General features: G+C 44.8%; 1 protein-coding gene across 1 annotated transcript in view; it reads right to left on the minus strand.

Annotated features, from left to right (window-relative positions):
• LOC124795658 (odorant receptor 4-like) overlaps positions 1–13,356 on the minus strand; it is a 65,397-nt gene that overhangs the window by 18,879 nt on the left and 33,162 nt on the right. Inside the window, exons 2-3 of the mRNA XM_047259732.1 lie at positions 5,831–6,081; positions 925–1,027 (exon numbers count right to left, since the gene is read on the minus strand). Of these exons, the coding sequence (XP_047115688.1) occupies positions 925–1,027; positions 5,831–6,081 (354 nt within the window). The remainder of the gene's footprint in view (positions 1–924; positions 1,028–5,830; positions 6,082–13,356) is intronic.

Consider the following 13,356-nt stretch of genomic DNA (forward strand, 5'->3'; position numbering starts at 1 on the left):
GGAATTTTCTTACAGCGTTACTAAACAATTTCAGAAGGACTGTATTGTACTTGCGGAATCGGTACGCTCTCAGTAATGTCGTGCTGTTGCTAAAAGCAATCTTATGAATAACAAAAATAGAATTCACGAAAATCAGTTTACGTTAGGATCAAAGAGTTCGTTGCAAGGTGTCGCGATCGAGTTTTCTTCGGTAATCGGTAATCAATTACTTGTATTATATTTCGCGGTCTCTTGTCTTGTTTGCGTACAAAAATGTTTCCAACCTGTTGCCTATTCTTTACTCTTGTCCCTGAACGTGCATGTAGTACAGTTTGTGTGTTTATTTTTTTAATGTAATGGAGCGTAGTGTGATGCATGGATATTTTTAATTTAAGACATTCGGAAATCGAAGTTTTGGTTGTTGGAGGAGCGGTATTGGAAAAATATTGAATGTGGCTAGTACACTTGTCATGGAGTGTGTAAAGTGTGGGTGCCTAGGTGTTCAGATTAGATTCTTGGAGGGGATGAGCACAAAGTAAGGGGGAAGAGGACTGCATGCCGTTATTCTGAAGATCTTCTGGTGGACTCTTACTCTACTATTTCCTGTATCAGTGTAAGCAGTAAATTATTTGTTATGTTTACTTGTAAATTTATGATTTACTTTTCTAATTTGTTTTTGTGACTATTATAATTTTCTTATAATGTCGCTATTGTTTTAATTGTTTATTCAGATTATCTTAGTGTTCTTCTCCAGAGATTGCCTTGTCATTATATCCTATTAGCCCAACACATGGAGACTCTCATGCGTTCTTTGTTTTGGATATCGAACGTTCTACCAGGCAACACCAGCAATTATATCAAACTGTTTCAGTATACACACAGACTCTTCAAGTTACAATGCTGTCTCAGCAGATTTCTTGTGAGCGTTGTTTGCTGCGTGCTTACACCAGTGGTGGTAACGAATGCGGTGGCGCTGATGGTGACCACGTCAGCCAGCACCTGTCCAAGCAGTATGGGTCCCAGCAACGTGCTCAGCTGCTGTACGCATCTGGAACAGCACGCGAAACGTTTCGGTCCCCTGACAGGAATCACTTACAAAGTTTAAAAGACTAGTGTTACAATATTTACAAGAAACACGAAATCGTAAGTAGTGTAATTCGCACGTTCGAATATTCTATGACTATCTGAAATCTCGTGTACAGAACTAGAGAGTAACTAACAAGTATCGTGATCTAGGAAAGTATAATTTTAGGATGCACTGCTCCATGAACTTAAGCTCGTAGAGAATTCTTTGATATGTCAAGCATGGAATTAGTTTTCTCGTCCCCGAAAGAGTAGGAAATCCTACAAGTTATAAGACATCGTAAAGCATAATCTGAGAATGAGTGCTTAATTGAAGTAAGTTTTTTAAATAAATACCCCTAAACACATCTGATGCCTTTCGAGCTATTTGTAGTGGTCAGTGTACAGTACCTTCCGTTTGTTGAAGTTTTCACTTGTGTATCAAATACACGCAGTGTTCCCAGTAGATCATATTTTTTTCATGTTTGTCATTCCCTGTGCGCTTTTCTTTCCTTTTGAGTGACCGAAATTGGTGCAGAGTTTCTGCCATTAATCTTTAGCTTTCTCTAATATGAAAATGCCACCGATTTTAATAGCTTTTAATCGGTCATATGCCATGTTTTATATGCTGAAATTTTGAAGACAAATTTGGAGAGTACAGCAAAAAATGGACTTCACCTTCTTCTAGAAGAATAATGATCCAATCGTCAGCAAAAAGTTGAGACATCTGCAATGCTTACAGTGAAAAGTATTAGACGCCCTACCCAGTCTGTTTTTATAATGTTGCGAATAACAACTGCCATGCACTTCATAGTGGTTCCCAGAGTGTAGATGTAGATGTAGGTGCAGATAGTAGCTCTCTCTCTCTCTCTCTCTCTCTCTCTCTCTCTCTCTCTCCCTCTCTCTCCCTCTGTAAGTACCTGTTATACATTGTGTAACAGGTGTAAGTGCATATATTTTTATATGTGGTACCTTAATATGTATACACAGCTGTGTGTTGGTTGTCTTTTTCTCTATGTCAGGCAGTCTTTCCGAAAAAATCACATAAATTACTACCCGATACTTTGTGCATGATCGTAACTGCAGCACTAAGTGGACTGCGCCTGCTTTATAGCCTAGCCGTTTTGAGTTCACGCATAAATATTTCAACACCTGACATGCTGCCCAAAGAAAATTAAGCAAAAATGGTTTGTACTTGCCACGTATACGTGGAGGTACTGACCAACCTCTAAACTAGTTACTCCTAATAGCTGTAATTGTTAGTCCGTAAATGAAGTAAACACTGATATAATGTTGTTCTGTACTCTATCCTCAGTCACCAATAAATACATCTTTACTTATACCCATTACAACACGTATACGAGAGCCAAAATTGGTTTATGTGTGTTTTGCCATCCTTGGCTTCCCTTCTGTGTTTCATGTGTGGACTACTCTATTAACAGATTGAGGGATGAACGGAGACGTAGTAGATCTAACATTAAGACTCCTTGTGTGTTATTTACTATATGTAATAATGTGAAATTTGAAGCCAAAGTTTCATATTTGTTGTGCTTATTTTGTGCAACAAATTCTGGACTTTACGTTCATCCCAACCGAAGATCATCAAATTTTCGGCAAAGAATAAATCATTTCAGTTTGGGTTACCTACGCCACAATATTGTCAACATAATTACAAAGTTCATCCAGAAAGTAAATTCCGATCGCGTCCAAAGATGGCGTGAGTAATCTGATAGGGTTTGACATGCGCAGGTGTAGAGAGGAGGTACGTGGGAATAATGTAGTGCAGTTTCAGTCTTGAAACAGCAGTGGTTATACCACATTGTTAGGATAAAATGGCTGCTCTGACACTGTCTCTTGCCAATTGGAGGTTGCTGTACTTATCCGATTTTTGTACGCTCAGAAGCAATGTCCACTAGAGGTCCATCAGCAATTGTGCCAAGTGCATGGACATGACATTATGAGCGACAGTATTGTCAGACGATTGTCAGGGTAATTCGCTGAAGTTGTTAAACTTCAGCTGTCATTTACTTTGCACAATTCGCTACAAGTTTCGGGTAATGACAATTATCAAGCTCAGCCGGCATAAACGGCAGGTAAGTTAAACCACAATTTGAACAAAAGTAAACTGCTCTTTTAAGCCCACGACAGCACTCAAAAAATTTCTGACAATAATAACTGTATACGATAATTTTCTTCAAGAAGCAAGTCCGCGTCGACAGCTGGTAACTACAGGAACCTCGCAATTGGCAGCAGACAGTATCAGAGCAGCCACATCGGCAGCTAGTAACACAGTGTGTTCTTGACGAAAATTATCGTATTCGGTTATTATTGGGAGATGGGCTTAAAAGAGCAAATTACTCGTACTTTTGTTCAAATTACGGTTTCACTTTTTGCCGTTTGTGTCAGCTAAGCTTGATAGCGGTCGTTGACCGAAACTAGTGGCGAACTGTGAAAAATAAATGACAGTTGAAGGTTGCACCATGAATTTTAACAATTATTTGGAGGCTTAATATCCCCACCTACAAACATACAAAAATTCGCTGAAGGATGAATCAAAATTCAGGACGAAGACCGTAGTGGCTGACTGTCCCTGGTGAAACCGGAAGTGGTGGAAACTGTGCAGCAAACAATTTTTCAAAATAAGAGATGTGGGATGATGACAAGAGGTATTACGCTTGTGCATGACAATGCAAAACCCCATACAGCCAACGCCACGCGAAACGTGTTGTATCAGTTTGGATGGGAGTTTTTCAACCATCCACCTTACAGATTCGGCCTCGTCCCAAGTGACTTTCATCTCGTCCGTCTCATAAAGCGTTTTCTGGCAGGTAAATCTTTCCCTAACGACGCTGAGGTGCAGACTGAAGTGACTTGGTGGCTCCGGACGTTGGCAGAAGACTCTTATGACATGGGCATACAACTACACTACTGGCCATTAAAATTGCTACACCACGAAGAAGACGTTCTACAGACGCGAAATTTAACTTACAGGAAGAAGATGCTGCGATATACAAATGATTAGCTTTTCAGTGCATTAACGCAAGTTGGCGCCGGTGGCGACACCTACAACGGACTGACATGAGGAAAGTCTCCAACCGGTTTCTCATACACAAACAGCAGTTCACCGGCGTTGCCTGGTGAAACTTTGTTGTGATACCTCGTGTAAGGAAGAGAAATGCGTACCACCACGTTTCCAACTTTGATAAAGGTCGAATTGTAGCTTATCGCGATTGCGGTTTATCGTATCGCGACATTGCTGCTCGCGTTGGTCGAGATCCAATGACTGTTAGCAGAATATGGAATCGGTAGGTTCAGGAGGGTAATACGGAACGCCTTGCTGGATCCCAACGGCCTCGTATCATTAGCAGTCGAGATGACAGGCATCTTATCCGCATGGCTGTAACGGACCGTGCAGCCACGTCTCGATCCCTGAGTCAACAGATGGGGCGTTTGAAAGACAACGACCATCTGCACGAACAGTTCGACGACGTTTGCAGCAGCATGGACTATCAGCTCGGAGACCATGGCTGCGGTTACCCTTGACGCTGCATCACAGACAGGAGTGCCTGCGATGGTGTACTCAACGGCGAGCCTGGGTGCACGAATGGCAAAACGTCATTTTTCGGATGAATCCAGGTTCTGTTTACAGCATCATGATGGTCCCATCCGCGTTTGGCGACATCGTGGTGAACGCACATTGGAAGCGTGTATTCGTCATCGCCATACTGGCGTATCACCCGGCGTAATGGTATGGGGTGCCATTGGTTACACGTCTCTATCACCTTTTGTTCGCATTGACGGCACTCTGAACAGTGGACGTTACATTTCAGATGAGTTACGTCCCGTGGTTCTACCCTTGATTCGATCCCTGTGAAACCCTACATTTCAGCAGGACAGTGCACGACCGCATGTTGCAGGTCCTGTACGGGACTTTCTGGATACAGAAAATGTTCGACTGCTATCCTGGTCAGCACATTCTCCAGACCTCTCACCAATTGAAAACGCCTGGTCAATGGTGGCCGTGCAACTGGCTCGTCACAATACGCCAGTCACTACTCTTGATGAACTCTGGTATCGTTTTGAAGCTGCATGGGCAGCTGTACCTGTACACGCCATCCAAGCTCTGTTTGACTCAATGCCCAGGTATATCAAGGCCGTTATTACGGCCAGAGGTGGTTGTTCTGGGTACTGATTTCTCAGGATCTATGCACCCAAATTGCATTTCTTCTTGGTGTAGCAATTTTAATGGCCAGTAGTGTAATTGTGTACCATGTTGAGATGTGACTATGTTGAGATGTATCCAGTGAATTTATGTAAATAAATAAATATTTCTTATTTAATGACTTTTTTATCGGTCATCGGAACTTACTTTTTTGATGCATCTGAATATGTTACAATTAACACCCAAAACACTTGTTCTGCTCTTCACGTCCCCTCCTGAAAATGATGTTATTCAGTGCCTCATGCCACAAGCCCCCTCCTCCATCTCCTCGGTTTCCCTCTTTCCTAATTATTGCCGCGCCATGCGGGGACCCAGATTTTTAATGATTTGTCAAATTTATTTCATTTTAGCTTTGTGTCTTGAAGTTCGATTCCGGTCTGTCTCTCATCCCTGTCTTGCAAGCTAATGCGCTGCGCATTAAGTGTTAATTTCACGGGTATGTACTTGCCAACAAGGCATTAAATACCTTAGAAAGCGGCGGCCGCTAGTCAGCGTACCATACCACCTCCCTGACCAGTGACCTGCTGTCTACGAGCCACCTACAAACTTTTATGGAAGCGGCCGCACCTGTCGACGTCGGTGTGGTAGCGCACGCACTGCGCCAGCCTGAGTCGCACGCACTCCTCTGAGGTGTCTGCTGGAGCGGCCACGTCCCTGCGGCTGTGAGCAGGCTGCACAGAGCACATGCTCTCTGCAATCAGGTTGAGCAGCCGCAGTTGGCCAGACAGGTAGATGATGAGCGTCACGAAGAAGCCGTCCAGCGTTGTGGACAGGATGTAGCCGTAGAAGAAGCCCAGAGACACCCCGGCGAACATCAGCTGCACGACACAAAATGGTAGAGAGAACAAATGCAAAGACTAATAAGAGAAATTGGTACAGGCTTGTGACTGGAACGTCGCGTGGTAAAAGGACCGCTTCGTGTGCGTGGGGAGCCATTCTTCCCGTTGTGTCGCAATAGTGCTGCTCTCTCTCCCAAGCATTGAAGCATTGTGGCTTCGGGGTTCGATGGGATAGCGTCTTGACAGTGGCCCAGTGTTTATTTGCGTGTGTGTGTGAGAGAGAGAGAGAGAGAGAAGGAGAGAGAGAGAGAGAGAGACGGAGAGTGAGTGAGTGAATGTGTGTCTGTTTTCAAATGGTTCAAATGACTCTGAGCACTACGGGACATACACTCCTGGAAATGGAAAAAAGAACACATTGACACCGGTGTGTCAGACCCACCATACTTGCTCCGGACACTGCGAGAGGGCTGTACAAGCAATGATCACACTCACGGCACAGCGGACACACCAGGAACCGCGGTGTTGGCCGTCGAATGGCGCTAGCTGCGCAGCATTTGTGCACCACCGCCGTCAGTGTCAGCCAGTTTGCCGTGGCATACGGAGCTCCATCGCAGTCTTTAACACTGGTAGCATGCCGCGACAGCGTGGACGTGAACCGTATGTGCAGTTGACGGACTTTGAGCGAGGGCGTATAGTGGGCATGCGGGAGGCCGGGTGGACGTACCGCCGAATTGCTCAACGCGTGGGGCGTGAGGTCTCCACAGTACATCGATGTTGTCGCCAGTGGTCGGCGGAAGGTGCACGTGCCCGTCGACCTGGGACCGGACCGCAGCGACGCACGGATGCACGCCAAGACCGTAGGATACTACGCAGTGCCGTAGGGGACCGCACCGCCACTTCCCAGCAAATTAGGGACACTGTTGCTCCTGGGGTATCGGCGAGGACCATTCGCAACCGTCTCCATGAAGCTGGGCTACGGTCCCGCACACCGTTAGGCCGTCTTCCGCTCACGCCCCAACATCGTGCAGCCCGCCTCCAGTGGTGTCGCGACAGGCGTGAATAGAGGGACGAATGGAGACGTGTCGTCTTCAGCAATGAGAGTCGCTTCTGCCTTGGTGCCAATGACGGTCGTATGCGTGTTTGGCGCCGTGCAGGTGAGCGCCACAATCAGGACTGCATACGACCGAGGCACACAGGGCCAACACCCAGCATCATGGTGTGGGGAGCGATCTCCTACACTGGCCGTACACCACTGGTGATCGTCGAGGGGACACTGAATAGTGCACGGTACATCCAAACCGTCATCGAACCCATCGTTCTACCATTCCTAGACCGGCAAGGGAACTTGCTGTTCCAACAGGACAATGCACGTCCGCATGTATCCCGTGCCACCCAACGTGCTCTAGAAGGTGTAAGTCAACTACCCTGGCCAGCAAGATCTCCGGATCTGTCCCCCATTGAGCATGTTTGGGACTGGATGAAGCGTCGTCTCACGCGGTCTGCACGTCCAGCACGAACGCTGGTCCAACTGAGGCGCCAGGTGGAAATGGCATGGCTAGCCGTTCCACAGGACTACATCCAGCATCTCTACGATCGTCTCCATGGGAGAATAGCAGCCTGCATTGCTGCGAAAGGTGGATATACACTGTACTAGTGCCGACATTGTGCATGCTCTGTTGCCTGTGTCTATGTGCCTGTGGTTCTGTCAGTGTGATCATGTGATGTATTTGACCCCAGGAATGTGTCAATAAAGTTTCCCCTTCCTGGGACAATGAATTCACGGTGTTCTTATTTCAATTTCCAGGAGTGTATGAGGTCATCAGTCCCCTAGAACTTAGAACTACTTAAACCTAACTAACCTAAGGACATCACACACATCCATGCCCGAGGCAGGATTCGAGCCTGCGACCGTAGCTGTCTGTTTTCATAAATATCTAATTTATGATATATAATCCAATGTTTTACAATGCCTCGTGAAATTGACCGGTGCCACGCTGCTAGCTGAAATAAAGAAAAAAGCTCCTGAAAACAACTTGTCCTGCAGTCCCTAAATATTAAGCTCACTGTTACACTAAGAGCGTTATTCTGTTATTAACTAACTTGTTGTGCCTCCCATATGTTTTCCTTGCTCAGTTTGTATTTTTACTTAATAGGAACGAACAGCTTTGCGTTGTGGATGCTCTTTAGAGATACGATTGCATCATAAACAAAATCACCAGGTGTGAAGCATATGTGTCAAGCTCGAAGTGACTGAAGAATATTGCCGCGCGGGATTAGCCGAGCGGTCTTGAGCGCTGCAGTCACGGACTGTGCGGCTGGTCCCGGCGGAGGTTCAAGTCCTCCCTCGGGCATGGGTGTGTGTGTTTGTCCTTAGGATAATTTAGGTCAAGTAGTGTATAAGCTTAGGGATTGATGACCTTAGCAGTTAAGTCCCATAAGATTTCACAAACGTTTTTGAACGTGAAGAATATTATGAAGTGTTTCTCTGGCACGGTGATTTATTTACAATATGTGTGTTGCTTGCACTGCAACTGGTCCTGGAAAATCTTTAAAAACCATATCACGTTTCAGTGCCGTCCACTGGAACGTATAGAAGCGTATGTAACTTTCATCTCTTATTTGAATGAAATACAATGTTTTAATATCGAAAAAAAATATAAAGTGGCACTATATATACCGATATTCTTGTCAAGTGTAGGAGAGGACGACGAGCTGCTGATGCAAACATTAACGTAATCGAAAACGTTAGCCATCTGTAGGTGGGCAAGATAGCACGAAACCGGTTATAGCACTGAAGTAAGACAGTTCAAAATCATTTGTGGCTGGTAGCGTTTTTCAACAACAGTCATTAATGGCCACGCAGTTCATGACATCCAGCCTGGATAAAAGAGTAAAGTTTGCACAGATGACATACAGGTGAGGTACACGACTTAGCTAACCACAACAGCGACAGGAAGGGTTACCCGCTGCAAAGTGAAAGAAAATAAATCTGCCAAATCCTGATTATAGCAGACCCGTGCAAGACGGGACTGAGGCTAAGTAAAAGAAGAAGATGCTGTGCAGAGACGGTGTTCAGACTGCCATGTAATGAATATTGTTTTAGGTAAGTTCCTGAGCTCCTATCGATTTCTTTGTGTGTGTGTGTGAATGGAGGAGGGGAGGTGGTGGTGGTGGTTGTTGGGATGTTTAAGGGGGACTAAACAGCGAAGGTCATCAGTCCCCCAGGAGGGGAGGGGGGGCACATCAAGCGTTTCGTGTATGTAATGCCGACAGAAAATATTCAAGATTTGGTCGCCTGTTCGGCTGAAGGCTCGATCTGGAGCCATTTGGTTGTTTTCAGCTTGACAGATAATCATTACCATGCAGATTCCTGTTGAGCATTAATGTAAATGGACAACCTTTTCAGCAACTTGGCAGTTTGAACACCGTCTCTAAACACGGCCAGCGTCAAATCCTCCATGGACCCTTAGCGGGGAAACTGTGCACCAGTGACATTTTTGTCACATGGGAAAACTTTTTTATAGCCTCTGACCACTTTAAGTTCTTTATACGTAGTTTTTTCACTCGAAGACTGAGAAATCTAGTGAAGCACATAACTGAAGGCATTGATCTATTTCACCCATTCATATATGCATGTGCTTTTGAGTGAGACTGCATCTGCTAACACTATGCAAATATTTGTAATTAGAAAAGAAACGATCTACATCAATATAAACGAGAGGTCCATCTCTTGTTTTTAAATGGTAATCCGAATTCTTATTCTTTGTACATCCTCCACAACAGGGTTTTTGTCTAAGCTGTAAACTGTCTTTTGTTTTTCAATAACTTAAATCGCAACGTTCACTTCTGTCAAAATGGTCCAATGTCCTTCTTCCTCTTAATCAAGCTCCGTAGTGCTGTTGTCAGCATGGAGTGTCCGTGTACAACACAGAGTACATCTTGCTGTTGCTGATATCTGACGGTTCTTCAGTCTTTCATTCAAATGAAGAATCATCTGGTAAAAATCCATAAATCTGTATAGAGCCTGAAAATCATAACATGTGAACATTACATCTTCCAACCAAGTACCCTATCTAGTGTTGACAGGGGAATGTAGTAAGGAAAGCCCTGTACTTTGTATTTACTTTTTTCTTCTGGCAGTAGCATTTTCCTACATTTTCTTAATGCAAGACACAAATTCGTTTATGATTGTTCCTTTTAATGGTCATACTTAGTCCTTAAGGTCACAATAGCAAACAAACGCTGTTGAAACGTTACGTCACGGTTGCATCGTCTGCCTCCATCTATAATACATTACATTACGTCTAATTTTTTTCATATAGGGCATGAAAGGAAAATTTCTTGTAAGAATTCTCATGGGAACCGACTTTCTAGTACAGTTCTCGACATATGATTACATAACGGCTTTTTCGAGTTTGGAAAGGGAAATGTCAAATGCTAACAACACCGCCACTGAGTAATAAAAAGTATACTATATTTACGAGTATAAAAAATATTTATTATTCTTGCAGTTCTTTGTGCTTTCACCATGCTGCTGAAGACTACTTGGTTAACGCTTTTCATTAGCTGTGATTGAGACTTTAAAATGCTGCACCTTACCGCAAATTCGTTACCCTGAATACGGCACCACTGAAATGTTTAACGATCTGAAATATTCTCCCAGAGCTCACTATAGATTTTAAGATCCGGGATGCAGATAACATAAAGGTAGAGGAACACGACAAATCGCACGAGCTATACTCGCTAATATGTGTGACGCTCTGAGTCCAAACTGCTTTGTTCGTGGAGTGCTCCCAAGATAGTCAACCAGCAAATAGCGTGGTAGCCGTTGCCAGGACTCACGTGCTTAGATAGTCTGCCTTGTCAAAAATTTTCGTAATTTGGGGTATGTATTCCCGTGAATATCAGAGTTGGTCACTCTTAGTTGTTTCTCTTGATTGTTTTGTGTGTGTGTGTGTGTGTGTGTGTGTGTGTGTGTGATTGATTGATTGATTTCACACTTTGTTCTAGTGCTTCGTCCATTTTCTCTCGCATATCATTTAGATTTTATTTTTTGTGACGATGGGACAATAGGGTGTTGCATTACCACATGACGTTCCTTTCTTTAATTTATGTCACATGTCAAAACATTTCTACAGATCGTGTTATTGCACCTTTTCTGTCTATGTTGAATCAACAGCTGATGTGTAAACAGTTATCCAACAGAAATAAATCGCTAGAAAACGACTATTCCCGAATAGTCTGGGAATGAGAGTGAGTTAGCAGGAGAGGGTGACGAGGAGAGCATCAGACGTGATTCTGCATTCATCAGTATCAAATAGGGCACAAAATACGGCTAAAGATCCGCTATAGGTATGTGAGCATTTCAGAGGAAAGAGGTAAAAGCTAGTTCTGACCTCAATAATATAAGAAACCAACACAGCATGGAGACATGGTGTCACCTCGAGGGTACAATCAAGACTGAAAGTACTTCATTTTCCAGTACCGAACGCAAATTTTCAGAGGAAATTGAGATCCAGCGGGATGCATCTGTAGGCACAATGATCGTGTGAAACCCAACTCGCTCTGTTCGTCCACGAGACCCAGAAAGGAATAGATACCGGCGCCCAGGTTGATTCCGTGTTCCTTGACTTCCGGAAGGCGTTTGTTACAGTTCCACACTGTCACCCAAGGAGCAAAATACGAACGTACAGAATGTTATATCCTAGCCAGTAATGCCACCTGAGCCCGCTGCCAAAAGGTTGGCAGCATCAAAGTCCGGACGCCGTCCGCATAAGCAGCGCCAGCGAGACAGGGACTCGCCGCAAGTCTGCGCGCGCCACCGCTGGCTTCTGGTTTCTTAAGCGCTGGAGTCGCGAGCGCTAGGACAGTTCTGTATTCGCCGCTCAGTTGTATACTCGCCACCGAATTGTGTACTTGCTAGTCAGTTGTGTGTTCATCGCAGCAGAGTTGTTGTTTGTCGTCAGCCGACGCTGACCTAGCCGCTCCGACTCGAACTAGACAGATTTCTGTAGACACGGAGTTCACTACTGTGTTTCTGTATCTTCGTTAATAATGATAAGTACCGACTTTTATCTAATCAGAGTGTTTGGGTTTTCATCTTTCTGTTCACTATTCCAGCGGACCGGTCGGCCCGCTATTAAAAGTGTGGCGGTGACTTCGTAAGCCGTTTCTACAGCGAATTGTTTGTCGCTACGAACGCCGCCACAAAACAGAACATCAGAAGAGCTGTGTGACTGGACTGAAGAGTTTCTAACAAACATTACACAGCATGTAATTCTCAACTGAGAGAAATCTTCCAATGGTAAAGTAACTTCGGGAGTACCCCATGAGCCATGGCGGGCCCCCTCTTTGAATATCCATCCACCGCCTGGCGTTTGTGACTTCCCGCAGCTCGAAGCTTGTAGCGCCAGATGGTGTGATAGAGCCGCTGCTGGGCGGATCGCACGCGCAGTCGGTGTTTTGAAGCCGGTACGGGGGACCAGACGTGCAGAGCCTATGGGCAGTATGTGCCGTTTGGCCGAACTTGACGTGCCGTGAAGTGATTGGTAGCGTTTTAATAGTTTTGTTTTATTTGATAGTTGTGAGCACGGGTGTTACCAAAAGCCGGAACGTTAGTGTGGTCTTGGCTATTTCAATTTGCTATTTGTTCTTCTCGGTGGAAGTCATGTTATGCAAGGAGCTTTCTGATACGTGTTGCGAGGCTTAATACCTTGTGGTGTTGCCTTGGAAGGGGTTAGAGTCGCGTGAACAATCGGAGATACTTGTTCTTCCAATTCAATTTCATACTTTTAACAGTGGTTTGGATGATTTGGTAACCCTGCACATTGTTTCAAGTGCGACCATGTTTAGTCTTAGACCAAGTTTTTGAAGAGGATCATCTGAAGTGTCCGTTGATCTGCACAAGCACTGTGGTCGCGGAGTTGTACTAAGTGAGAGTGACAGTGGAATTTAGACGCCCCCTTAGTCTGTTGCAGTTTTCTAGTGTTGTGGTACGCTTTGGCTGTCTTGGACCTGGACTTAGTATGTGCTCATCTTATTGTGGCTGTTAAAGGCGCTTCTGTACGTCGGCTTCATTGTACGCACAGCCGCCAGCTACCCTTGGGCTGCCTTCACTCACGTTATGTTGAAAATTGAAATTTGTGTTAAAATTGTGTATATTTTGATGTTCGTGACTTCGTTGAGTCAAGTGCTCTTGTTGGACAGTGTCGAGCTCAGTTAGGATGGCCACATGTTGGTCGGTTGTAGATGAATCGCACGTGTCATATTGAGATGTCGTCCAGATTTGTGACAATATAGCCCGTTGATAGTTCA

This window comes from Schistocerca piceifrons, chromosome 4 (genome assembly GCF_021461385.2).
Source record: "Schistocerca piceifrons isolate TAMUIC-IGC-003096 chromosome 4, iqSchPice1.1, whole genome shotgun sequence".
NCBI classification, from domain to species: Eukaryota; Metazoa; Arthropoda; class Insecta; order Orthoptera; family Acrididae; genus Schistocerca; species Schistocerca piceifrons.